At 43.7% G+C, this 26,788-nt stretch overlaps 1 protein-coding gene across 2 annotated transcripts in view; it reads right to left on the reverse strand.

Annotated features, from left to right (window-relative positions):
- LOC115128530 (trafficking protein particle complex subunit 9-like) overlaps positions 1–26,788 on the reverse strand; it is a 330,259-nt gene that overhangs the window by 213,513 nt on the left and 89,958 nt on the right. For both annotated transcript variants that reach the window (XM_065017786.1, XM_065017785.1), the window contains exon 18: positions 9,934–10,086. In XM_065017786.1, the coding sequence (XP_064873858.1) occupies positions 9,934–10,086 (153 nt within the window). The remainder of the gene's footprint in view (positions 1–9,933; positions 10,087–26,788) is intronic.

Raw genomic sequence — 26,788 nt, forward strand, 5'->3', positions numbered from 1 at the left:
AAGCCAATTACAGTGGAGTGAGTGCATACTCGTTGCATACATTATAAGAAAGGGTGTGAACCAACAACTAGGGCTGGCACAATTTTCGTATAATTGCGTAACCGTCCATTATGGACAATAACCGTGAACAAAAAATAATGATCTTCATTATTGTCGTACCGATTATACGGGTTGAAAATGGCACTGATAAACAGCTGTATTGAAATGCAGTGGCTGTACAGTAACATGCTATAGATGACATCAGAACTCCGAGCTTCACAGAGCTGAACTTGAGCACTTCGCGCAAGAAGTTTCCCGCATCCCTCCTGCTAATTGGGCAACTTTTAGACATTTTTCCTGTCTGAATGAGGGAAATTATGTAAATGAGGGGACTATGTATTAGTGAAAGATGAGACGTTGAAGATTCTAATGAATACCGCTTTGATGTCATACAAGCAAGCCAAACACATGTGAATCCAAACATGCCCTTCACATGTTCATGTCATATCCCGTGTCAATGATTATGATCACTATATTTTAGGTGCAGTTACAAGATGACATGGCGTCATTTTTTTTTTTAACTCGGCAAGTCAGTTGAGAACAAATTCTTATTTACAATGACTTCGTAACCCGGACAAACCCGGACAACGTTGGGCCAATTGTGCGCCGCCCTGTGGGACTCCCAATCACGGCCGGATGTGATGCAGCCTGGATTCGAACCAGGTACTGCAGTGACGCCTCTTGCACTGAGAGGCAGTGTCTTAGACCACTGGGCAACTCTGGAGCCGTCATACCCTGGGTTGTTCTGAACTCACGCAAGACAAAATGATTATCGGTGTCCCTGACTTGCATAGTGAAAGCCAAACACTGCAACATCGTATTTTAGAACCTAGTCATGATGGCAAAAGAACTGGCTTTCAAATGATGCCCACCTGACCTAGATTGCGATTTACCTGGACCGTTTTTGGATTGTGGAAACAACAGTAATTGAGTGATGGCGGGGACGCAGGGCTGTTCCAAACAAAACAACCACAAATCTGCTTGCTCTAGTTCCTTTACGGTACAGCTAGGAGAACTCAAAATAACACCTTATAGTTGACTCTTCTTTGAGTCATAAAAGTGCATTGAAATTACTTAGCAACTGTGTACACTTTGGAGAGGTGTGTGTCCACTTGGAGACACCAGTTAAGTCCTCTCACTCAAACCCTTGTTATTTCTTCGTCTTATGTTACACCTACACACATTTCCCAGGAATAGTGTTATGTTCCACCTACCCACATTTCCCAGGAACAGTGTTATGTTCCACCTACCCACATTTCCCAGGAATAGTCTTATGTTACACCTACCCACATTTCCCAGGAATAGTGTTATGTTACACCTACCCACATTTCCCAGGAATAGTGTTATGTAGTGAATGTATCCAGAGTATTTTCAGATTCTTTATCAACCAATGCGGCGAAAAGTACAGTAAATGTAAAATGCACATAAAATGTGCAGTGTAATGTTTGGATTCAGGCTTGTGGACCGTTGTGTCCTCCCTTTGGTCTAATCATCTTCCCATAATCTCCAAACGGTTCCCTTTCAATTGATACCATTATTACGCATATCTTTTTCCTATTTATTCTGTAAGAAGCATTTCAATTCAGCCCTATCGACCCCAAGAGACACCTGAAAGCGCATCATCCACATATATACGCTCAGGTAGGCTAATAACATATTGATAATGCTAGCTAGCAGACCACTACTTGTGACAACTTTGATACAATAGAGCTATAGTAGCCGATAGTATGTCAAGGAGCATGGCTCCAGACTGTGAGCTGAACATTCATTAGTCTAAATGGTCACCTCACTCAAAGGTTTCCTATTTTTTTAGGCAGCTAAAACCATGATTTTGTCAAACAGTAAAGTGCATTATCCCTATGATTCATGTAATGAAAGTTTGTGCCCAGTCCCTGGGCGCTGTTTCACTGGGCCTGCTGCTGTAGTGAGCAAGCCTCTTGATGTGCGCTCTGGGAGAGAGAAAAAAGGCTGCTGGTTGTATAACATTTCAAAATCCAATTACGGGAAATACATAGCTTTGGAAGCAACTACTGTTGTTCACAGCTTTCTGTGGGTATACTTTCTATTTGAAAAAGAAAAGGAGAGCCGCACACACTCTAGGAGCTCTGATGCAATGATTTAATAACCTGATAACTAATGTTGAGGTACAAGTGCTCTTCATCACGGTATAACACAAACACCGCGGGTCACTAGTTCATATAGTGTCAAAGAACACAAACAGGTGTTTGTAATCATGGCCAGTGTGGCTTGAAATCATTGGTTAATTTTAAGATATAATAGAACATTAAAAAAACACCTTGTACGAGAAACTCAGAAGTGACCCCACTTCCCAATTTCAGAACACTATCTTTACTGTCCTAGATGGGAATTTAAGTTCTGGTCAAATCACCAAAAAAATTACATTACGTTTTGGCTATTCAACACAATAAAATCGACAAATTACACAAGAACGTTACAAAACCTCCAGGGCGCCCTATTGTAGCTGGCAATGATGAAGTAACAGCTCCTCTATAGACTTTTTTTATTAGACCACTCGAATAACAGCTCCCCTCTCTATTATTGAATCTCTTGATCCGCTCCCTGAGAATACTTCGTTAGGGGCGGCAGGTGGTTAAAGGTTGCTAGATCGAATCCCTGAGCAGACAAGGTAAAAATCTGTCGTTCTGCCCTTGAACAAGGCAGTTAACCCACTGTTCCTAGGACGTCATTGTAAATAAGAATTCGTTCTTAACCGACTTGCCTAGTTAAATAAAGGTTAAATAAAAAAATAAGTGACTTTTGATGTTGAGTCGTTATACAAATATTCCACACGAGGGCGGTATTGAAGCCATAGAACATTTCCTTCTGCAACATGACCCTAATGAACTACTACCTTCCAGTACATGCATCATAATATTGGCTGAAATGGTATTTATGCAGAACTACTTCCTGTTTCTAAATTATTTCCTTATTTAGACGAAGGGTACTGCTATGGGATCCCTTACGGAGCCTAACTATGGTAATTTGATATAGGTTACATGGAGAAACAGCAAATTATCAATCCTCTCCCCCAAAAAATATTGCAGAACATTTTTATTTGGAAACGGTACATTGATGATATTTTTGTTCTATGGAGGGGTGATGCAAAACAGCTCCAGGCGTCCAGGCTTTTCTGAACTCTTATTCTGAGCACCTGAGATGTACTATACAATCTGATACACGTCAAATCAGTTTCCTTGATCTTCTGATTTTGTGTGAGGATAATGTTCTGTACACTGATCTTTACAGGAAACCTACTGCTTGTAACAGTTTGTTGAGGGCTGATGGCTGTCAACCGCTTCCTTTGAAAAACAGTTTGCCCTACAGCCAATTCTGTCGAATCAAAACAAAAGAATTAGCAAAAACCAAATCAGATTTAGACAGAAAAAATGGCTGAGACGCAAAGAAAATACAAGGAGAGGGGGTACAAAAATGGTCAGATTAATACTGCCATTGAGAAAATCCAAAACAAATCGAAACAATCTCTTTCAAGGACAGTCTCGCAAAAATAAGCATTCTTAAATCCTCACTACCCGCTATTCAAAATGCTCTGAACAAATTAAGGGAATTGTTCAAACATTGGCACATTCTAAGATCCGATGACCGTATCGGTAATGTTTAATCGGACCCTCCCTTGGTCGTATTCTCACGGAGCAGAAATCTCAGAGATCAATTGGTAAACTCTGATTTACCACCCCAAAATACCCCTGCACATCATTTGTTGCCTCTAACGGATGGAAACTAGTGTAATGTCTGCATTCAATGCAATGGCACTTACAAATGGAGATTCTTTAAACACTCCCAAACAGGGAAACAGATCCCAATCAAATGTGTCATCACGTGCTCCAGTAAGGCAGTTATTTATCTTAAAACTTGTCTTTGTGGTAAAAACTGTGTGGGTAAAATGAGGCGCGAATTAAAAAGCCTAAGGAGAAATGCCTATGGAGGAACGCAGAACATATTATCTGTGGTAAATGCAGGCTTAGGAGCTCTTAGAAGTTTAATTCTAGAAGAATCTGCATCAGCGAATGTAACATTTTGTGAATTTTAAAGCATTTACACGACCGGTCAAAAGTTTTAGAACAACTACTGATTCAAGGGAATTACTGTTTTCTACATTGTAGAATAATAGTGAAGACATCAAATCTATGAAATAACACATATGTAATCATGAAGTAACCAAAAAAAAAATCTAAAATATATTTTAGATTCTTCAAAGTAGCCACCCTTTGCCTTGACAGCTTTGCACACGCTTGGCATTCTCTCAACCAGCATCACCTGGAATTATTTTCCAACAGTCTTTACTTGTGGTGAAGTCTCGTTCATCCTTGGGAGCAATTTCCAAACGCCTGAAGGTACCACGTTTATCTGTACAAACAATAGTACGCAAGTATAAACACCATGGGACCATGCAGTCTTCATACCGCTCAGGAAGGAGACGCATTCTGTCTCCTAGAGATGAACGTACTTTGGTGGGAAAAGTACAAATTAATCCCAGAACAACAGCAAAGGACCATGTGAAGATGCTGGAGGAAACTGGTACAAAAGTATCTCTATCCACAGTAAAACAAGTCCTATATTAACATAACCTGAAAGGCCGCTCAGCAAGGAAGAAGCCACTGCTCCAAAACCGGTATTAAAAAAAAGCCAGACTACGGTTTGCAACTACACATGGGGACAAAGATCGTACTTTTTGGAGAAATGTCCTCTGGTCTGATGAAACAAAAATAGAACTGTTTGGCCATAATGACCATCGTTATGTTTGGAGGAAAAAGGGGGATGCTTGCAAGCCGAAGAACACCATCCCAACCGTGAAGCACGGGGGTGGCAGCATCATGTTGTGGGGGTGCTTTGCTGCAGGAGGGACTGGTGCACTTCACATAATAGATGGCTTCATGAGGAAGAAAATTATGTGGATATATTGAAGCAACATCAAGACATCAGTCAGGAAGCTAAAGCTTGGTCGCAAATGGACAACGACCCTAAGCATCCTTCCAAAGTTGTAGCAAAATGGCTTAAGGACAACAAAGTCAGGGTATTGGAGTGGCCATCACAAAGCCCTGACCTGAATCCCATAGAAAATGTGTGGGTAGAACTGAAAAAGCGTGTGCGAGCAAGGAGGCCTACAAACCTGACTCAGTTACACCAGCTCTGTCAGGAGGAATGGGCCAAATTTCACCCAACTTTTTGTGGGAAGCTTGTGGAAGGCTACCCGAAATGTTTGACCCAAGTTAAACCATTTAAAGGCAATACTACCAAATACTAATTGAGTGTATGTAAACTTCTGACCCACTGGGAATGTGATGAAAGAAATAAAAGCTGAAATAAATAATTCTCTCTACTATTATTCTGACATTTCACATTCTTAAAATAAAGTGGTGATTTTAACTGTCCTAAAACAGGGAATTTTTACTTGGATTAAATGTCAGGAATTGTGAAAAACTGAGTTTAAATGTATTTGGCTAATGTAAACTTCCGACTTCAACTGTATATTTCAACGTTTGTAGTAGTGAGGGGCGGAGGAGAAGAATCTCTCCACTCCATACATTATTCAAATAATCACTGCTATTTTAGTCGGTTAATTTGCAAATACCGATCTCAAACCTAACACTTTAAGGAATTATTTCAAGTGCTTTTTACAGTATGACAATCAGACAGTGTCACTCAAATGAGCCGAAGGACAGACACAAAATATATCATATCAATGCAGACAGACAGGGAGGGAGAGAGAGATAGCAATAGAGTGAGAGAGAAAGTATAAAGATCAGAATGCTTCTGACCAAGCATGCCGCGAGCTGCAATTTATTCTCCTAGAAAGAGGGGGGAAGGGAGAGAGAGGTAGGGAGGGGAGGGAGGGAGGGAGATGGAGAGAGGTAGGGAGGGGGAGGGAGGGAGATGGAGAGAAAGTGAGGGAGGGAGAGAAAGAGATTTAGAGCGAGTGAGGGAGGGAGTGAGGGAGAGAGAGAGAAAGAGATTGAGAAAGAGAGGGAGGGAGGGAGAGAAAGAGAGATGGATAGAGAAAGAGAGATGGATAGAGAAAGAGAGAAGGAGAGATGGAGAGAGAAAGAGAGAGAAAGAGAGAGAAAAAGAGAGAAAGAGACAGACAGAGACAGACAGAGAGCGAGACAGAGAGCGAGAGCGAGAGCGAGAGCGAGAGCGAGAGAGAGAGCGAGAGAGAGAGCGAGAGAGAGAGCGAGAGAGAGAGCGAGAGAGAGAGCGAGAGAGACAGCGAGAGAGACAGCGAGAGAGACAGCGAGAGAGACAGCGAGAGAGACAGCGAGAGGGAGGGAGGTGGAGAGAAATAGATGGATAGAGGGAGTGAGATGTAAAGAAATAGGGAGGGAGGGAGGGAGATGGAGAGAAATAGATGGATAGAAGGAGGGAGATGTAAAGAAATAGAGAGGGAGGGAGATGGAGAGAAATAGGGAGGGAGGGAGATGGAGAGAAATAGGGAGGGAGGGATGGAGGGAGATGGAGAGAAATAGATGGATAGAGGGAGGGAGATGGAAAGAAATAAGGAGGGAGGGAGGGAGATGGAGAGAAATAGGGAGGGAGGGAGATGGAGAGAAATAGATGGATAGATGGGAGCCGCTAGCTGTTGATGCTTGTCGCCAAGCCGAATGTGCAGCTCAAGAGGTGAAGGATCCATTCAATTCCCACACAGGGCCAAGGGCCTACTTTATACATACACATTCTGGCTGTCTGGGGTCAGTAAATGGAAACAGCCTTGAATGCCTCAAAACCATTTCTGAAGTGCTATCACTTGAGGACGAAAGGAAGGCGTCATTTATACTATTATAGGCGCTCTTTGACGCCCTGATGTCGTCATGAAAAAAAGTTGTCTTTACCTGGCTGTGACCGACTGTTTCACTGTAATGAGTCTTCTCAAGCTTAAAACCAGTGAATGACATTATTATAAACAGAAAGTCTTTAAGACGTATTATGCCACATTGTTCTCTCTGGAGTGCTCTTTCAATAGTTTGCAGTGAATTCAAATTCAATGTGGATTCAACTATTTCAGCCACACCCGTTGCTGACAGGTGTATAAAATCGAGCACACAGCCATAAACACTCAAACATGGGCAGTAGAATGGCCTTACTAAAGAGATCAGCGACTTTCAACGTAGCGCCATTTTAGGATGCCACCTTTCCAACAAGTCAGTGCGTCAAATTTCTGACCTGCTAGAGCTGCCGCAGCCAACTGCAAGTGCAGTTATTGTGAAGTGGAAACGTCTAGGAGCAACAGCAACAATGGCTCAGCAGAATGGAGCGCTGAGTGCTCAAAATCATCTGGCCTTGGTTGCAACACTCACTACTGTGTTCCAAACTGCCCCTGGAAGCAACGTCAGCACAATAATTATTTGTCGGGAGCTTCATGAAATGGATGAAGCAGCCGCACACAAGCCTAAGATCACCATGGCAATGCCAAGCATCAGCTGGAGTGGCGTAAAGCTCGCCGCCATTGGAGCAGTGGAAGCGTGTTCTCTGGAGTAATGAATCACGCTTCACCATCTGGCAGTCCGATAGACAAATATGGGTTTGGCAGATGCCAGGAAAACACTACCTGCCCCAATGCATAATGCCAACTGTAAAGTTTGGTGAAGGAGGAAAAATGGTCCGGGGCTGTTTTCATGGTTCGGGCCACTTCGTTCCAGTGAAGGGAAATCTGAACGCTACAGAATACAATGACATTCTAAACAATGCCCCTGTGCACAAAGCGAGGTCCATACAAAAATGGTTTGTCGAGATTGGTGTTTGGTGAACTTAACTGGCCTGCACAGAGCCCTGACCTCAACCATATCAAAATTGGGATGAATTGGAATGCTGACTCGAAATCAGGCCTAATCCCCCAACATCAGTGCCCGACCTCACTAACGCTCTTGTGGCTGAATGGAAGCAAGTCCCCGCAGCAATGTTCCAGCATCTAGTGGAAAGCCTTCCCAGAAGAGTGGAGGGTGTTATAGCAGCAATGTTCCAACATCTAGTGGAAAGCCTTCCCAGAAGAGTGGAGGCTGTTATAGCAGCAATGTTCCAACATCTAGTGGAAAGCCTTCCCAGAAGAGTGGAGGCTGTTATAGCAGCAATGTTCCAACATCTAGTGGAAAGCCTTCCCAGAAGAGTGGAGGCTGTTATGGCAGCAATGTTCCAACATCTAGCGGAAAGCCTTCCCAGAAGAGTGGAGGCTGTTATGGCAGCGATGTTCCAACATCTAGTGGAAAGCCTTCCCAGAAGAGTGGAGGCTGTTATGGCAGCGATGTTCCAACATCTAGCGGAAAGCCTTCCCAGAAGAGTGGAGGCTGTTATGGCAGCAATGTTCCAACATCTAGTGGAAAGCCTTCCCAGAAGAGTGGAGGCTGTTATGGCAGCAATGTTCCAACATCTAGTGGAAAGCCTTCCCAGAAGAGTGGAGGCTGTTATGGCAGCAATGTTCCAACATCTAGTGGAAAGCCTTCCCAGAAGAGTGGAGGCTGTTATGGCAGCAATGTTCCAACATCTAGTGGAAAGCCTTCCCAGAAGAGTGGAGGCTGTTATGGCAGCAATGTTCCAACATCTAGTGGAAAGCCTTCCCAGAAGAGTGGAGGCTGTTATGGTAGCAAAGGGGGGAACAACTCTATATTGAGGCCCATGATTTTGGAATGAGATGTTCGACGAGCAGGAGCCCAGACACATTTGGTCATGTAGTGTAAGACCCAGCAGAACATAGCATCGGTCCAGAAAGACATCAACAAAATACACAATGGTTTCAAAGATTTTTTGTTTAAGGAAGCCCTGTTTGCTTTATCTCCTTTATTCAGGGGCCATAATTACTAACCCGTTAATTAAAACTGTATGTTAAATAGCCTCATAAAGATAATGATTGAAAGTCAGGGGCAGAGAGAGCGAGAGCGAGATGAGTTAAACATGTCCATTCAGCTCCTACTCTCCTCTGATTTCTTCTCATGCATGCAGGAGCACATCACATGGGAGAAGGAGTACAGAGAGAAAGAGTGAGAGACCGAGAAAGGCAAGACGACAACAAAGAGAAAAATCAAGGTGAGAGGGGAGTCTGCTGTTTGCATGGTTACCTCTGTTGAATGTTGGATGAGTCTCAACACACCTCTCTGGAACAGGGCCTTCCGGGTGGCACAGTGGTCTAAGGCTGTGCCACCAGAGACTCTGGGTTCGAGCCCAGGCTCTGTCGCAGCCAGGCCGTGACCGGGAGGTCCGTGGGGCAACGCACAATTGGCCTAGCGTCGTCCGGGTTAGGGAGGGTTTGGCGGGTAGGGATAACCTTGTCTAATCGTGCACTAGCGACTCCTGTGGCGGGCCGGGCGCAGTGCACGCTAACCAGTTCGCTAGGTGCACAGTGTTTCCTCCGACACATTGGTGCGGCTGGCTTCCGGGTTGGATGCGCGCTGTGTTAAGAAGCAGTTTGGCTTGGTTGTGTTTCGGAGGACGCATGGCTTTCGACCTTCGTCTCTCCCGAGCCCGTACGGGAGTTGTAGCGATGAGACAAGACAAAAACTACTAACAATTGGATACTATGAATTTGGGGAGTAAAAGAGGACAAAAAAATATATATTTTTAAATGAATAAAAAAAGAATAAATAAATAAATAGAAAACACCTCTCTGGAACACTACTGGGTTGGGCAGTAAACACAGACTCAACACTGTATTCAGTACATGTTTAACCAGTGCTATGGGGTCATGGAGCTGAGAACCCAATGCTTTCCAGAAAGGCAAACCCAAAATAGATAAATAGAAGTGTGCTCTATTGGGAATACCTGCCTAAAAGAGTTTAGCTTCTACTGGTTTCAATTGACAATGTTGGTCGGAGAGCACCTGGATGTTGTCTGGGAGACCTTCGCGGCCCGTCTGGAATTGAAACCACTCACCATCGTTGAGGTCCTGTAGCAGGTTCTCTCCTCCAGAGAAGTCCAGTCTGACTTTGATGTTGACGGTGAGGGTGACAGACTGGCCTGGCTTCAGAGGCAGCTGAGACACAGCCTCGTCTAGGTCCCAGCTCAGGAACTCTCCAAACAACTTCTCTACAGGAAACAATACAACAAGACAACAAATAAAGTAGAGCAAAGAGAAAACCTTCAGAGTCAGACTAAGTGGAGATAACAGGCATAGATAATATATATATATATATATATATATATATATATATATATATATATATTGACAGAGAGAGAAGTAATGAAACACTATGAATGTCAGGACAACCTCTCTGAGGAAGTCAATACATAATATACTATTTAAGTATTTGTTTAACCTTTATTTAACTAGGCAAGTCAGTTAAGAACAAATTCCTATTTACAATGACGGCCTACCAAAAGGCAAAAGGCCTCCTGCAGTGACGGGGGCTGGGATTATTATAATTGTAAAAAATTATAATAGGTCAAAACACAACAAGAGAGATAACACTACATAAAGAGAGACCTAAGGCAACAACATAGCATGGTAGCAACACAACATGACAACATGGCAGCAACACAACATGGCAGCAGCACAAAACAAGGTACAAACATTATTGGGCACAGACAACAGCACAACGGGCAAGAAGGTAGAGACAACAATACATCATGCGAAGCAGCCCCAACTGTCAGTAAGAGGGTCCATGACTGAGTCTTTGAATGAAGACATGGAGATAAAACTGTCCAGTTTGAGTGTTTGTTGCAGCTCGTTCCAGTCGCGAGCTGCAGGGAACTGAAAAGAGGAGCGACCCAGGGATGTGAAGAATAATAGTCTCAACTCACATCTAAACTGTCCAAACTTTGTTATAGAAACAAAGACAGTTTGTTCTTGGAAGAGTAAAAGAGGAGATTCCCAGTGGACTCTCTCCCAGCACTTATTGGACCACAACAAACAAGATGTTCCTTCAGCAACAAAAAATACATCCAGAGTTTTCCTGAGTTGCACAGTTTTTTGCACAGAATCAAAAATGATTCAGAAAACATGATGCTGGGTAGTAACTTTCAAGTCTGGTTGGAACTTAGCAGAGCATGACAGCGAAATGACAGGGATAAGACACGACTTTACATGGTCTAACATTTTCAAAACCAGGAAATAAGCAGGATGCCATCTCCTGGGTTTGTACCAACAGGTAATTGAAATGAAATTAGTTCTGCATATGTAAGCATCTAGCTGCTGACACAGACTGATCTGGAGCTTATTGCGCTGCTGGCCATTTCAGCATCGAGACGAGAAGATTCATAGTATTATTTGCATATTATTGACATTTAGAGGGCATCCAATTCCGTGTGTGTGTGTGTGTGTGTGTGTGTGTGTGTGTGTGTGTGCCTTCATGCGTGTCTACATCACGGCGTAAAACTGCTCACCTGATGTTTCGAGGCTGAAACTATGACAACCCCTGGGTGAAAGGTTAATAGCTGCCAGTTGGTGGTTGGCAGGTCAGCTAACTATAATCACTCAACAATAGCAGTGTTGTATTCCGTCCGTCCGTAAGACTAAACAGGCTGATTTATGTTGAACGTTAAACCCTGCAGGCACCTGAGACTTATGGGTGAGTCAGCCGCTGCCACTTGAACCAGGCTGGATGGATGAAGGGAACAGAACAGCAAATGAATGATGCATCAACTGAATAAGCCATGTGGCTTTGTCTTAAACAGGTGTGCTCTACAGTGCACTGCAGCCCCCGCCGGGTTCAAAGCAACAGGCTGGTAAATCCACTAACCAAAGCAGTCTCGCTTATTTTACTCTCTCCCTGTTTATTTATATTGTTCAATCGCCCTCTTCATAGTTCTCTCTCTCGCACTCTCCCTCTCCCTCTCTCTCAGGTCATTGTTCTATTTTATTCTGTTCACTTTGCTGCAGTGATTAATGACAAAATACTGAAATTGCTAAATATTCCTGGCATGTTATGCCAGTGACCAGCAGCCTAAAAGAACCTGCTTACAGTTGTTCACTTGCAATTATTTTTGGTAATACCAATTACCCCACTGAAAACATTCTTTAAAAAAAAAGTGTACTTGGTCATAACATACTTTATATGGGCAAATTAAATGAATAGACTATAAAGGAAAGTTTAACATCTTCATATGTCTGAGGGGGGGTTTTAACCTTCCAGACTTGTATAGTGAGTTGACACAATTCCAGGGCTTTTACTTGTGTAGTGAGTTGACACAATTCCAGGGCGTTTATTGTGTAGTGAGTTGATACAATTCCAGGGCTTTTACTTGTGTAGTGAGTTGATACAATTCCAGGGCTTTTACTTGTATAGTGAGTTGACACATTTCCAGGGCTTTTACTTGTATAGTGAGTTGACACATTTCCAGGGCTTTTACTTGTATAGTGAGTTGACACATTTCCAGGGCTTTTACTTGTATAGTGAGTTGACACATTTCCAGGGCTTTTACTTGTGACTTATAGTTAAATGCACTAAAGAGGAACAATGGGTTCTGTACTGAAGATGCACATGTTCATACCCAGAATATTGTTGTGTCTATTTCCTAAGGATAAAGCTAAGAACATGAACAACTTCATAGTTAAGAACGTTATAACAATATGGAAGAAAATGAAACGTATTCTACAAGACCCAGTATCCCTCCCTAAAAACACAACCTGATGGAACAATCCTTTAATAGTTTAAAAGAATTTACCGATAAATTGGTGCACAAGGAAAACTAAAGGCATAGAAACCGGAACTAAAGGCATAGAAACCGGAACTAACGGCATAGAAACCGGAACTAACGGCATAGAAACCGGAACTAACGGCATAGAAACCGGAACTAACGGCATAGAAACCGGAACTAAAGGCATAGAAACCGGAACTAAAGGCATAGAAACCGTAACTAACGGCATAGAAACCGGAACTAACGGCATAGAAACCGGAACTAACGGCATAGAAACCGGAACTAACGGCATAGAAACCGGAACTAACGGCATAGAAACCGGAACTAACGGCATAGAAACCGGAACTAACGGCATAGAAACCGGAACTAAAGGCATAGAAACCGGAACTAACGGCATAGAAACCGGAACTAACGGCATAGAAACCGGAACTAACGGCATAGAAACCGGAACTAAAGGCATAGAAACCGGAACTAACGGCATAGAAACCGGAACTAACGGCATAGAAACCGGAACTAACGGCATAGAAACCGGAACTAACGGCATAGAAACCGGAACTAACGGCATAGAAACCGTAGGCTGTAAAGTAACATGTGGAAAAAGTCAAGGGGTCTGAATACTTTCACAAAACACTGTAAAAAACATTTTTATTTGATTTAACCTATTGAGACGGGAAAACATGTTCGCTATGAAGCTGATCACGTGCTCTTTATGACAGAATGTTACAATTAGGTGAACAATTTAGGTCACCTGGATGTGAGGTCAGAGACGATAACGACAGATGCATGAATGGACTACGGGTACATTTGCTCTCTGACCCTGTCATAACACATCAGCATTATTACATCTATCCTTCGATGTTGTATCCAGGCCTTAGATCTTCAAGCACTGAGCCCTCACATATACATGGAGGAAGAAGCCTGTCCATTAGCTTGACCTGGTCCATTGAGAGAGGAAAAACATGACATGAAGGTATGCTGTAATGATTGTTTCTTAGTATGCTTGGTGGTGGTCATCAACACGCTAGACATATCTAATGTTTTGGAGAAACGTAGGACTGCAGGTCCCAACACTTCCAACAGCTTAGCGGAAGTCCGCACATTTTCCAGGTATTGTTTAGGGTAGTCAATATTGTGGGCATTCGCCGCATTACCCACATATGAAAGCTGTGCCTAAGTATTGAAGCATACTGAGCAAGGCGAGACAGACGAGAAGAGAGAGCAGACAAAGATAGAGACAGCAGAGAGAGAGAGCAGGAAAAGCACCTCTAAGCCAGACAGCTACAGCATGCTAGAGTGGGTTGTGTCAGAACACCAGGCGAACTGCTTAGAGCGGGGCTGGAGGCCAGGGCTGGAGGCCAGGGCAAGCCACCATACGGCTGCAGCTGGAGCCAGTTCAAAGCAGCACTATTCTTAACAATGTTTGTAGGGAATAGGGTGCCCTCTGGAACACAACCTAAGCAGAGACAGATGCACTCATTGGAGGAAACAAACAGAACCTCCGAAATCTATAAATGTACCGTAGCAAACTTACAGTGGTTTAGTATTCTTGACAGGTGCAAAAGTGATGTGAGAATCTCTCTGTGGCTGAAATCCCTGTGAATGACAAGGCCCTAATAGCTCAAAATGGATGTACTTTAGTAATCGGGCATGTAGGTATCATCAAAAATAAATGGTGGATGGCTTTACTGAGCTGAACATGGGCATGCTGGGTGTCATAGTAAAAAAAAACGAGTTTGTGTACAGTCTGCTGCCTCAGTTTGTATGATGGCAATTTGCATATACTCCAGAATGTTATGAAGAGTGATCAGATGAATTGTAATTAATTGCAAAGTCCCTCTTTGCCATGCAAATGAACCGAATCCCCCCCAAAATAAAATGTCCACTGCATTTCAGCCCTGCCACAAAAGGACTGGCTGACATCATGTCAGTGATTCTCTCGTTAACACAGGTGTGAGTGTTGACGAGGACAAGGCTGGAGATCACTCTGTCATGCTGATTGAGTTCGAATAACAGACTGGAAGCTTCAAAAGGAGGGTGGTGCTTGGAATCATTGTTCTTCCTCTGTCAACAATGGTTACCTGCTAGGAAACACGTGCCGTCATCATTGCTTTGCACAAAAAGGGCTTCACAGGCAAGGATATTGCGACCAGTAAGATTGCACCTAAATCCACCATTTATCGGATCATTAAGAACTTCAAAGAGAGCGGTTCAATTGTTGTGAAGGCTTCAGGGCTCCCCAAGAAAGTCCAGCAAGCGCCAGAACGTCTCCTAAAGTTGATTCAGCTGCGGGATAAGGGCACCACCAGTACAGAGCTTGCTCAGGAATGGCAGCAGGCAGGTGTGAGTGCACCTGCACACACAGTGAGGCGAAGACTTTTGGAGGATGGCCTGGTGTCAAGAAGGGCAGCAAAGAAGCCACTTCTCTCCAGGAAAAACATCAGGGACAGACTAATATTCTGAAAAGGGTATAGGGATTGGACTGCTGAGGACTGGGGTAAAGTCATTTTCTCTGATGAATCCCCTTTCCGATTGTTTGGGGCATCCGTAAAAAAAGCTTGTCCGGAGAAGACAAGGTGAGAGCTTACCATCAGTCATGTGTCATGCCAACGGTAAAGCATCCTGAGACCATTCATGTGTGGGGTTGCTTCTCAGCCAAGGGAGTGGACTCACTCACAATTTTGCCTAAGAACACAGCCATGAATAAAGAATGATACCAACACATCCTCCGAAAGCAACTTCTCCCAACCATCCAGGAACAGTTTGGTGACGAGCAAGGCCTTTTCCAGCATGGTGGAGCACCTTGCCATAAGGCAAAAGTGACTAAGTGGCTCTGGGAACAAAATATCGATATGTCCAGGAAACCCCAGACCTTAATCCCATTGAGAACTTGTGGTCAGTCCTCAAGAGGCGGGCAAGACAAACAAAAACCCACAAATTCTGACAAACTCCAAGCATTGATTATGCAAACATGGGCTGCCATCAGTCAGGATGTGGCCCAGAAGTTAATTGACAGCATGCCAGGGCGGATTGCAGAGGTCTTGAAAAAGAAGGGTCAACACTGCAAATATTGACTCTTTGCATCAATAATGTAATTGTCAATAAAAGCCTTTGACACTTATGAAATGCTTGTAATTATACTTCAGTATTCCATTGTAACATCTGACAAAAACATCTAAAGACAGTGAAGCAGAAAACTTTGTGGAAAATAATATTTGTGTCATTCTCAAAACTGTTGGCCACGACTGTAGAATCTCAGGAGTAAGTGGAATTATTGTGTAACCCTAACACACATAATTGAGAAGATTTGTGATTGACAAACATCCAAGTTTTGGGGGGTGAAATAAACTACTCTTCAGGTACAAGAGTGAGAAAAGAAAGTGCACTAGACCATTAGAGCCTGGTAAGATACATCCCATGAAATGTATAGTGCACTTCAATGACTCACTGTTAGACACAGGAAAAGTCTGATCACCAAAAAGGTGACAAGGTAGGGGGGCCATGAAATATAGATTGTCTTAATGACAGAGCCTGAAATATTCATAGAAGTAGAGACTACACTGCAATAATTAATGGCTATAGAGAGAGAGCGAGAGAGCAAGAGAGCGAGAAAGTGGCACCAACTGTGCAGCAGAGAAAGAAGGATGGAGAGAAGGAGAGATGCATATAGAGAGGGGAATGAAACATGACTACATAGAAAGAGATGGAGAGAGAAAGAGATGGAGAGACGAGGGAGATGAGGGGGAAAAAACAAAGCTATTAATCTCCCCATGTTGACACCCCACTGCCTTATTCAACAGGTAGCCTAGCCAGTAAGAGTTGGAACTGGTGATGTAAGCCCTGGTGTTATCATCAATACAAAAAAAACACAACAAGAGTTGGAACTAGATGTCAGAACTAGTGATGTTGGACTGTGGACTGCAGACCACAGTGGAGCCTCTTCAAAAAAAAGACATGAAAAAGGGTCAATAGCTTCACAAACACTTCCCTTTCTCCTGTTACCTCCATCTGACACACTATGTTCTATATGTCTGAGATACAGACCATCATTTCTCTATTATGCTAACGCAGAGAGAGCATGCAGAGTTCAGCCTAACTTCCACTTGAATGAATGAGTGCTTCTAAGAGTGAAGCAATATCTAATTCCAGGGCACTACAAACCTTGAGGTCGTCAAAAGATTTGTCAAAAGTTAGTGAACCCTCAACACCCTGTTGGTGATGAACAGAAAACTGTGCATTGTTTTCATCGCTGATGAATCGATCACTGGTTGGCCTTTCATACTGACAGCCCTTACTCCATCACTGTCACTCTAGCTCTGTGCTGCCACAGGTCTAACACACACTGTCACTCTAGCTCTGAGCTGCCACAGGTCTAACACACTCGGTCACTCTAGCTCTGAGCTGCCACAGGTCTAACACACTCGGTCACTCTAGCTCTGAGCTGCCACAGGTCTAACACATTCGGTCACTCTAGCTCTGAGCTGCCACAGGTCTAACACACTCGGTCACTCTAGCTCTGAGCTGCCACAGGTCTAACACACTCGGTCACTCTAGCTCTGAGCTGCCACAGGTCTAACACATTCGGTCACTTTAGCTCTGAGCTGCCACAGGTCTAACACACTCGGTCACTCTAGCTCTGAGCTGCCACAGGTCTAACACACTCGGTCACTCTAGCTCGGAGCTGCCACAGGTCTAACACACTCGGTCACTCTAGCTCTGAGCTGCCACAGGTCTAACACACTCGGTCACTCTAGCTCTAAGCTGCCACAGGTCTAACACACTCACTCCAGCTGGTCCATGTCCTACACCAGACTTTCCCCAAACTCGTCATAGGGACCACAAGGGGTGCATGTTTAGGTTTTTGCCCTAACACTACACAGTTAATTCAAATGATCAAAGCATGACGATTGGTTGATTATTTGAATCAGCTGTGTAGTGCTGGGGCACCCCTTGGGCTCCTGTAGACAGAGTTTAGGAAACCCTGCCCTGCACACAGCTGCCCCAGGTCTTATACGGTCGGGCCATAAGACACGGAGTGGGAAAGAGATGCATAGAAACAGTTGAGTAACATTCACTTATAATTAATACACACTCCATTAAGCTGTATAAAGCCTGCCAATATACCACTGAAATCAGTCTAGTGGAAGCAGGCAGCCTCACTACAACCCGGTTCACTGTCTCCACTGTCCTCTGTGGACTGACCTCCTCCATATGTTCCTACCTCAACCACTTCTCTCTCTCTCATAGACAGAAATGTTAACGTTCGCTTTTCTACACATGCCTTTTCTCTAATGTGAAGAACTGACACCATCTGTCATTAACCCATTTGTCATAGTGAGGGAGGGACACTGGGAGCTAGGGTAAACACAGACGACCCTGTAGAGGAGCAGAGGACAGAGTTGCCAGGACAACTAGCAGTATATGATGAAGTAGGTCCACTAGAGAGTGGTCGGGTCAGGAGAGGACAACACCAGGACTTGTCTGTCTGTCTGTCTGCCTGCCTGCCTTGGTGACCTCTTCAAAAGGTCCTGAACAGTCATTCTGAAAATGACTTTTTCTGTGATGGCCAACTACCAAGTTTAAAAGACAGCCTGAGTGGGCCGGGAGCTTATATTCATGTGCTCGCCTTGACAGACAGATCTTTGAAACTCCTATGTCAAGCAACTTGGATACAGTGAGCAGTGTTGCAGTAAAATCATCTCAAGCTAATTTGGTGAAACACAAAGCAACTCAAAACATTGAAATTGCATCAGTGATATCATTATTATTATTATGTAATACATCTCCCGTATGGCATGTCTCTCGTGATGCTTTAAACAGCAGCACTAACGGATGTGGTGACTTGACAACCACGTTGGCGTTTTGAACGGACCTTCCCCTCATTTAGTTCCATGCTGGCTGAAGACCTAGCAAGCCAGTAACTAGCTAACACCAGGCACAGATGAAAAGAGAAACATAAGTATCTTTGTGATAGATGAATAGTGTAAACTTTGAATATTTGCTGACACCTTACATTTCGGCACCAGTAGAGAAGCTCTCTAGCTATATAAACCATGCCACTCTGCAAACACACTTTCTCCGATGTTGGTCACAAGGTGGTACTTGTTCAAATTAGGTAAGAGAATATCATGTTACCATTGGTGTATTCAAATTAAGTGTTTGACAAGGGGACTAGTAACGTTATGAAACTTTATATAGATGCAGTCATCTTTCATACTTTGGCCATCCTACTTTGATCTTGTTTCCTTCAAATATCATCACATATTATGAAAAACATGAGTTTGACTGTTCATGACCTTTAACACAGACACCCTGTGACCTGCCTATGACAATGATGATAGAAGCAGAGAATGAACGTATTCACCACACCATCTGCTTGTGCTGGGGTGTCATCTGGCCTCACTATGGGGGAAAAAAACACACCAATTCAGCATTCTTCATCTACCTGTTGACATAGAGGTTCTGCCTGGGGAAGTAGCCCTAACGGAGACAGCTAGCTAGATACACAATATACTGTATGGTCTCACACACACACACACACACACACACACACACACACACACACACACACACACACACACCTTGGAAGAAAACATTGCTGACAAAACAAAATATTTTTTCCTCAGTGTGTCAGTCCATAGTATCACACTCTCCATGAGAAGGAGAGAGCTGTCATGTTTGGGATAGCAGAGAAGACTGAGTGGAGACATCAATACAGGAAACATACCAGGTAGCAACACAGTCTGACTGCTGGCAATGATTCACTAGGACAGGGAGAAGTAGCAACACAGTCTGACTGCTGGCAATGATTCACTAGGACAGGGAGAGGTAACAGCACAGTCTGACTGCTGGCAATGATTCACTGGGACAGGGAGAGGTAACAGCACAGTCTGACTGCTGGCAATGATTCACTAGGACAGGGAGAGGTAACAACACAGTCTGACTGCTGGCAATGATTCACTAGGACAGGGAGAGGTAACAGCACAGTCTGACTGCTGGCAATGATTCACTAGGACAGAGAGAGGTAACAGCAGTCTGACTGCTGGCAATGATTCACTAGGACAGGGAGAGGTAACACAGTCTGACTGCTGGCAATGATTCACTAGGACAGGGAGAGGTAACAGCACAGTCTGACTGCTGGCAATGATTCACTAGGACAGGGAGAGGTAGCAACACAGTCTGACTGCTGGCAATGATTCACTAGGACAGGGAGAGGTAACAACACAGTCTGACTGCTGGCAATGATTCACTAGGACAGGGAGAGGTAACAACACAGTCTGACTGCTGGCAATGATTCACTAGGACAGGGAGAGGTAACAACACAGTCTGACTGCTGGCAATGATTCACTAGGACAGGGAGAAGTAGCATGGCGACACCATAGTCACACTATTTCCACGCTTCATCAGAACGTAACTACGTCTACAATCTCTACCCGGCCGAGTTGGTGAAATGATTATCGTCAAACCCCAAATCAGGTATAACAGGCCTCTACTTCAGCAAGCGATTCATCTTACAAGAATAAAAACACAGATGTTGGCTACATGAATCAGTTTGAACAAGAAGGACAAATTGACATCCCCTATCAACCTTTGTATTCCTTGTTAATCCCTCTTTCAGTGGGATCTTGAGAATAACGGTCCTCTGCAGCTCAGTTGGTAGAGCAGGGCTCTTGCCACGCCGGCATAAATGGTTCTATTGCCAGGCCCAGACCCACTAAAAACGTACGCACACAAGACTACGTCTCTTTGGATAAAAGCATCTGCTAAGTGGCATATTATTATTATTAGAATAAACAGAAAATGAATACGGTTCGCACCAAAATGTGCAGAGTGCTTTAGTTTAGATGGCAACGCTCAAACCGGAACTTCAGACACAGAGATACTGTATGTAAACGTAGGATTTTAAATCTTTGCAACATCTCCATCACTCTGCATGTAATAATGCTATGCAGTTGTTCCTAAAGCAATTAGGACACAATGGCTGCCAACAAGAGACAACTGAGAAGTGGGCTCTCACTAAAAGCCATTTGTAGTATGATCCATGGCAGTGCTGTGCAATTAACAAGCCTGATTACATGATGCAGAGCTCCATGTGGTGTTCCTACACCGTAGGGTTTTGGCTGAGCTGCCGTGGGTAGCAGCCCATGTGTGTGTGTGTTCGTGTGTGTATGTGTCAAATCGAATAAACGTGTATTGGTCATGTACACAGATTTGCAGACGTTATCGCAGGTGCAGCGAAATGCTTGTGTTTGTCGCTCCAACAGTGTCGTAATGCCTAGCAAAAATAAATAAAACGATGCACACAATAAAACTAAGTTATATAGGATGAGCGATGACTCGAACACAGTACTGTATACACACTGAACAAAAATAAAACGCATGTCAAATGTTGGTCCCATGTTTCATGAGCTGAAATAAAAAATCCCAGAAATGTTCCATACGCACAAAAAGCTGATTTCTCTCAAATGTTGTGCATATATTTGTTTACATCCCTGTTAGAGAGCATTTCTCCTTTGCCAAGATAATCCATCCACCTGACAGGTGTGGCATATCAAGAAGCTGGGGGCAATAAAAGGCCACTCGAAAATGTGAAGTTTTGTCACACAACATAATGTCACAGATGTCTCAAGTTTTAAGGGAGCGTTCAATTGGCATTCTGACTGCAGGAATGTCCACCAGAGCTGTTGGCAGAGAATTTAATGCTAATTCTCTACCATTTGGCAGTACGTCCAACCAGCCTCACAACTGCAGACCACGTGTATGGCGTCATGTTGGCAAGCGTTGTGCTGATGTCAACGTTGTGAACAGAGTGCCCCATGGTGGCGGTCTGGTTATGGTATGGACAGACATAAACTACAGACAACGAACACAATTGCATTTTATCGATGGCAACTTCAACGCCATGGGATACTGTGACGAGATCCTGAGGCCCATTGTCGTGCCATTGATCCGACGCCATCACCTCATCTTTCAGCAAGATAATGCACAGCCCCATGTCGCAAGGATCTGTATACGTCTGTAAAAATGTCCCTGCTCTTCCATGGCCTGCATATTCACCAGACTTGTCACCCATTAAGCATGTTTGGGATGCCCTGAATCGACAAGTACAGCAGCGTGTTCCAGTTCCCGCCAATATCCAGCAACTTCGCACAACCATTGAAGAGGAGTGGGACACCATTCCACAGGCAACAATCAACAGCCTGATCAACTCAATATGAAGATGGGTGGGTCACACCAGACTGGTTTTCTGATCCACGCCCCTACCTTTTTTTTTTTTTAAAGGTATCTGGACCAATAGATGCATATCTGCATTCCCAGTCATGTGAAATCCATAGATTAGGGTCTAATGGATGTATTTAAATTGACTTATTTCATTAAATTAACTGTAACTCAGTCAAATTGTTGAAATTGTTACGCTTATATTTTTGGTCAGTGTACATAGTGGGTGAAACCGTATGTAAACATTATTAAGGTGACCAATGTTCAATGACTACGTGCATAGGGCAGCAGTCTCTAAAGTGCAGGGTAGAGTATCGTGTGGTAGCCGGCTAGAACAGTGACTAAGGATCAGGGCAGAGTACTGGGTGGTAGCCGGCTAGAACAGTGACTAAGGTGCAGGGTAGAGTACTGGGTGGTAGCCGGCTAGAACAGTGACTAAGGATCAGGGCAGAGTACTGGGTGGTAGCCAGCTAGAACAGTGACTAAGGATCAGGGCAGGGTACTGGGCTGAGGCCGGCTAGAACAGAACAGTGACTAAGGATCAGGGCAGGGTACTGGGCTGAGGCCGGCTAGAACAGTGACTAAGGATCAGGGCAGGGTACTGGGCTGAGGCCGGCTAGAACAGTGACTAAGGATCAGGGCAGGGTACTGGGCTGAGGCCGGCTAGAACAGTGACTAAGGTGCAGGGTAGAGTACTGGGTGGTAGCCGGCTAGAACAGTGACTAAGGATCAGGGTAGAGTACTGGGTGGTAGCCAGCTAGAACAGTGACTAAGGATCAGGGTAGAGTACTGGGTGGTAGCCGGCTAGAACAGTGACTAAGGATCAGGGTAGAGTACTGGGTGGTAGCCGGCTAGAACAATTTGGGATGTGACTAGGGCGTCTCTTCGCTATTAGTTGAAGCAGCAGACTCAAGCTAAAACTGAGCTTGATCATTGTTGGTAATCAGGCCTACCACTGTTGTATCATCAGCAAACTTGATGATTGAGTTGGAGATGTGTGTGGCCACGCAGTCATGGGTGAACAGGGAGTACAGGAGGGTGCTGAACATGCACCCCTGTGGGGCCCCTGTGTTGAGCATCAGTGTGGTAGAGGCGTTGTTGCCCAACTTCACCATTTCATGTCGGCCCGTCCGGAAGTTCAGGCCCAGTTGCACAGGTCGGGGTTCAGACCCATGGCGCTGAACTTAGTGATGAGCTTGGGCCGGCAGCCTTGTGAGGGTTAATATGCTTAAATTACTTACTCACGTTGGCCACAGAGAACGAGAGCACACCATCCTCAAGAGCGCCAGGGGCCTGTGTCAGCAGCTCAAGGTTGTTTTGCTTGAAGCGGGAGAGTGTGTGTGTGTGTGTTTGCGTGGGTGCAGTTTGTAGTATCTCGAAGGCGTTTCAAAGGCGTTTCAACAAATACGGCTAAGAAGTAACAAAGAAAGGAGAACCTTGTCTAACGTAAACAAAGCAGAATGAAGACATAGGCAGCAACCTCTTCCAGGCTAATGGAGAATCTAAAAAGAAAACATACATTTTACTAGACTTACTACTACAACAGGTGAAAACACCAGCAGAAACAGGCATTGATCACCTACAACCAGCCACCAGGAACACAGCGAACACAAATGAAACAGAAACAGCCATTGATCATCTACAACCAGCCACCAGGAACACAGCGAACACATATTAAACAGAAACAGGCATTGATCATCTACAACCAGCCACCAGGAACACAGCGAACACAAATGAAACAGGCATTGATCATCTACAACCAGCCACCAGGAACACAGCGAACACAAATGAAACAGAAACAGGCATTGATCATCTACAACCAGCCACCAGGAACACAGCGAACACAAATGAAACAGAAACAGGCATTGATCATCTACAACCAGCCACCAGGAACACAGCGAACACAAATTAAACAGAAACAGGCATTGATCATCTACAACCAGCCACCAGGAACACAGCGAACACAAATGAAACAGAAACAGGCATTGATCACCTACAACCAGCCACCAGGAACACAGCGAACACATATTAAACAGAAACAGGCATTGATCATCTACAACCAGCCACCAGGAACACAGCGAACACAAATGAAACAGGCATTGATCACCTACAACCAGCCACCAGGAACACAGCGAACACAAATGAAACAGGCATTGATCACCTACAACCAGCCACCAGGAACACAGCGAACACAAATGAAACAGGCATTGATCATCTACAACCAGCCACCAGGAACACAGCGAACACAAATGAAACAGGCATTGATCATCTACAACCAGCCACCAGGAACACAGCGAACACAAATGAAACAGAAACAGGCATTGATCATCTACAACCAGCCACCAGGAACACAGCGAACACAAATGAAACAGGCATTGATCATCTACAACCAGCCACCAGGAACACAGCGAACACAAATGAAACAGAAACAGGCATTGATCATCTACAACCAGCCACCAGGAACACAGCGAACACAAATGAAACAGAAACAGGCATTGATCATCTACAACCAGCCACCAGGAACACAGCGAACACAAATGAAACTCTGCTTGTGAGTGATCAAGTACACTAAGTATACAGTGCCTTGTGAAAGTATCCATAACAATTGTTTTCCTTCACATTTTACTGTGAAAAAGGGCTTCAAATGCATTTCATTGTTATGTATTGTCAACCATGAACTCAAAATACTCTGGAAGAACAGAAGGGCAGTGATTGGTAGATCGGTAAAAATATAAAATCAGACATTGAATATCTCTTTAAGCATGGTCAAGTTAATAATTATGTGGATTATGTATTAAACGCCCCAGACACATCAAAGATGGTCGTCCTTCTGGGCTGAGCTGCTGGACAGGAAATAAACTGCTCAGTGATGTTACCATGAGGCCATTGGTGATTTTAAAACAGTTTCACAGTTCAAAGGCTGTAATGGGAGAAAACAGAGGTTGGATCAACAGCATTAAGAGTTACATGACAGAGTGAAAAGAGGAATACAAATATACAAAATAATAATGGAAAAAAAACAGCTACGGAATACACTTTTTGGCCTAAACGCAAAGCCTTATGTTTGGGGTAAATCCAACAACACATCACTGAGTCATTGCTGCATTATTTCAAAGCATGGTGGAGGCTGCATCGTGGTATGGGTATGCTTGACATCGGAAAATACTGGGGAGTTTTTCAGGATGAAAAGAAACGGGATGGAGATAAACAGAGGCAAAATCAGAGGAAAACATGCTTCAGTCTGATTTACAACAGACACTGGGAGGGAAAGCCACGTTTCAGCAGGACAATAACCTAGAGCACATGGACAAATCTACACTGGAGTTATTTACTAAGAAGACCGTGAATGCTCATGAGTGGCCAAGTTACAATTTCAACTTAAAATCTGCTTTAAAATCTATGGCAAGACTTTAACATTTCTGTCTAGCCATGAACCCCAACATCTTGACTGTGCTTGAAGAATTATGAAAAGAATAAAGGGTTAATATTGCAGAATCTAGGTGTGTAAAGCTCTTAGAGACGTATCCAAGAAGACTGACCACTGTAATCGTTGCAGAAGGCGTTTCTAACATGTTTTCAGGGAGCTGAGTACGCAATGACTATATATTTTTTGTATTAAATAATAATTTATTCCACTTATGTGTAGATTGTTATTCAAAATACAATACAATTAAATCAATTTTAATCCCACTTTGTAACAATAAAATGTGAAGACATCCAAGGGGTACTTTTGCAAGGCACTGTAGTTTCAGTGTCAGTAATGAGTTTTGAAGAGTGCAGAGAAAGTTGACAATAATAATGACAGTTTATCCAACATGCACAGCTGAGGAACATGCTTCCAGAGTATACTTTTTCATATAAAAAAATAAATACTTAAGTATCCTTTCAAAAAAGTATATTTATATGTCCACAACATATATTTAAAGTATACATTCAAAAACATATGTACACACTTTTTTTGCATGTTACGTAGCATCCTTTTCTGCAGCTAAAGTTTGTATTTATAATGTGACATTGTTCCTCATATTTGGCTTATTCAAATGTTTTCATGTTCCATTTTCAAACTGAATTATGTTTTACTTTTAATTACACATTGCCACTGGAGCACAGTTATCAAAAGTGTTACTTGCAAATTGCTGATCCAGCCACAACTGCTTTATACATAGACTCGAAATTGAGCTCAGGTGCATCCTGTTTCCACTGATCATCCTTGAGATGTTTCTACAACTTGATTGGAATCCACCTGTGGAAATTCAATTGATTGGATATGATTTTAAAAAGGCACACACCTGTCTATAGGTCCCACAGTTGACAGTGCATGTCAGAGCAAAAACCAAAGCCATGATGTCGAAGGAATTGTCTGTAGAGCTCCAAGACAGGATTGCGTCAAGGCACAGATGTGGGGAAAGGTACCAAAACATTTCTGCAGCATTGAAGGTCCCCAAGAACACAGTGGCCTCCATCATTCTTAAAGGGAAGAAGTTTGGAACGACCAAGACTCTTCCTAGAGTTGACTGCCAGGCCAAACTGAGCAATCGGAGGAGAAGGGCCTTGGTCAGGGAGGTGACCAAGAACCCAATGGTCACTCTGATAGAGCTCTAGAGTTCCTCTGTGGAGATGGGAGAACCTTCCAGAAGGACAACCATCTCTGCAGCACTCCATGGGAGAAATTCTTTCTGGATTTCTGACTGCATGACAGTGGGGGGTGTTATATGGGCACGCACAGTACTACCTCTTTTTACAGACTCCATTCAAAGAACCAAATAAATATTGGAACTATGTGTAAAAGTCACAACACAATGTTGGAACAAGCTGTCAAGACATAATGCGTAAATTAATCTATGTGTGGGAGGAGAACATGTGTAGCTTTGGCTTGCAGTTTGTCTTAATCAATTAAAGTGATTATTGTAGCCTTACCTGCATTTCCTTTCCGTTA

The sequence above is a fragment of the Oncorhynchus nerka genome, linkage group LG4 (assembly GCF_034236695.1).
Source record: "Oncorhynchus nerka isolate Pitt River linkage group LG4, Oner_Uvic_2.0, whole genome shotgun sequence".
NCBI classification, from domain to species: Eukaryota; Metazoa; Chordata; class Actinopteri; order Salmoniformes; family Salmonidae; genus Oncorhynchus; species Oncorhynchus nerka.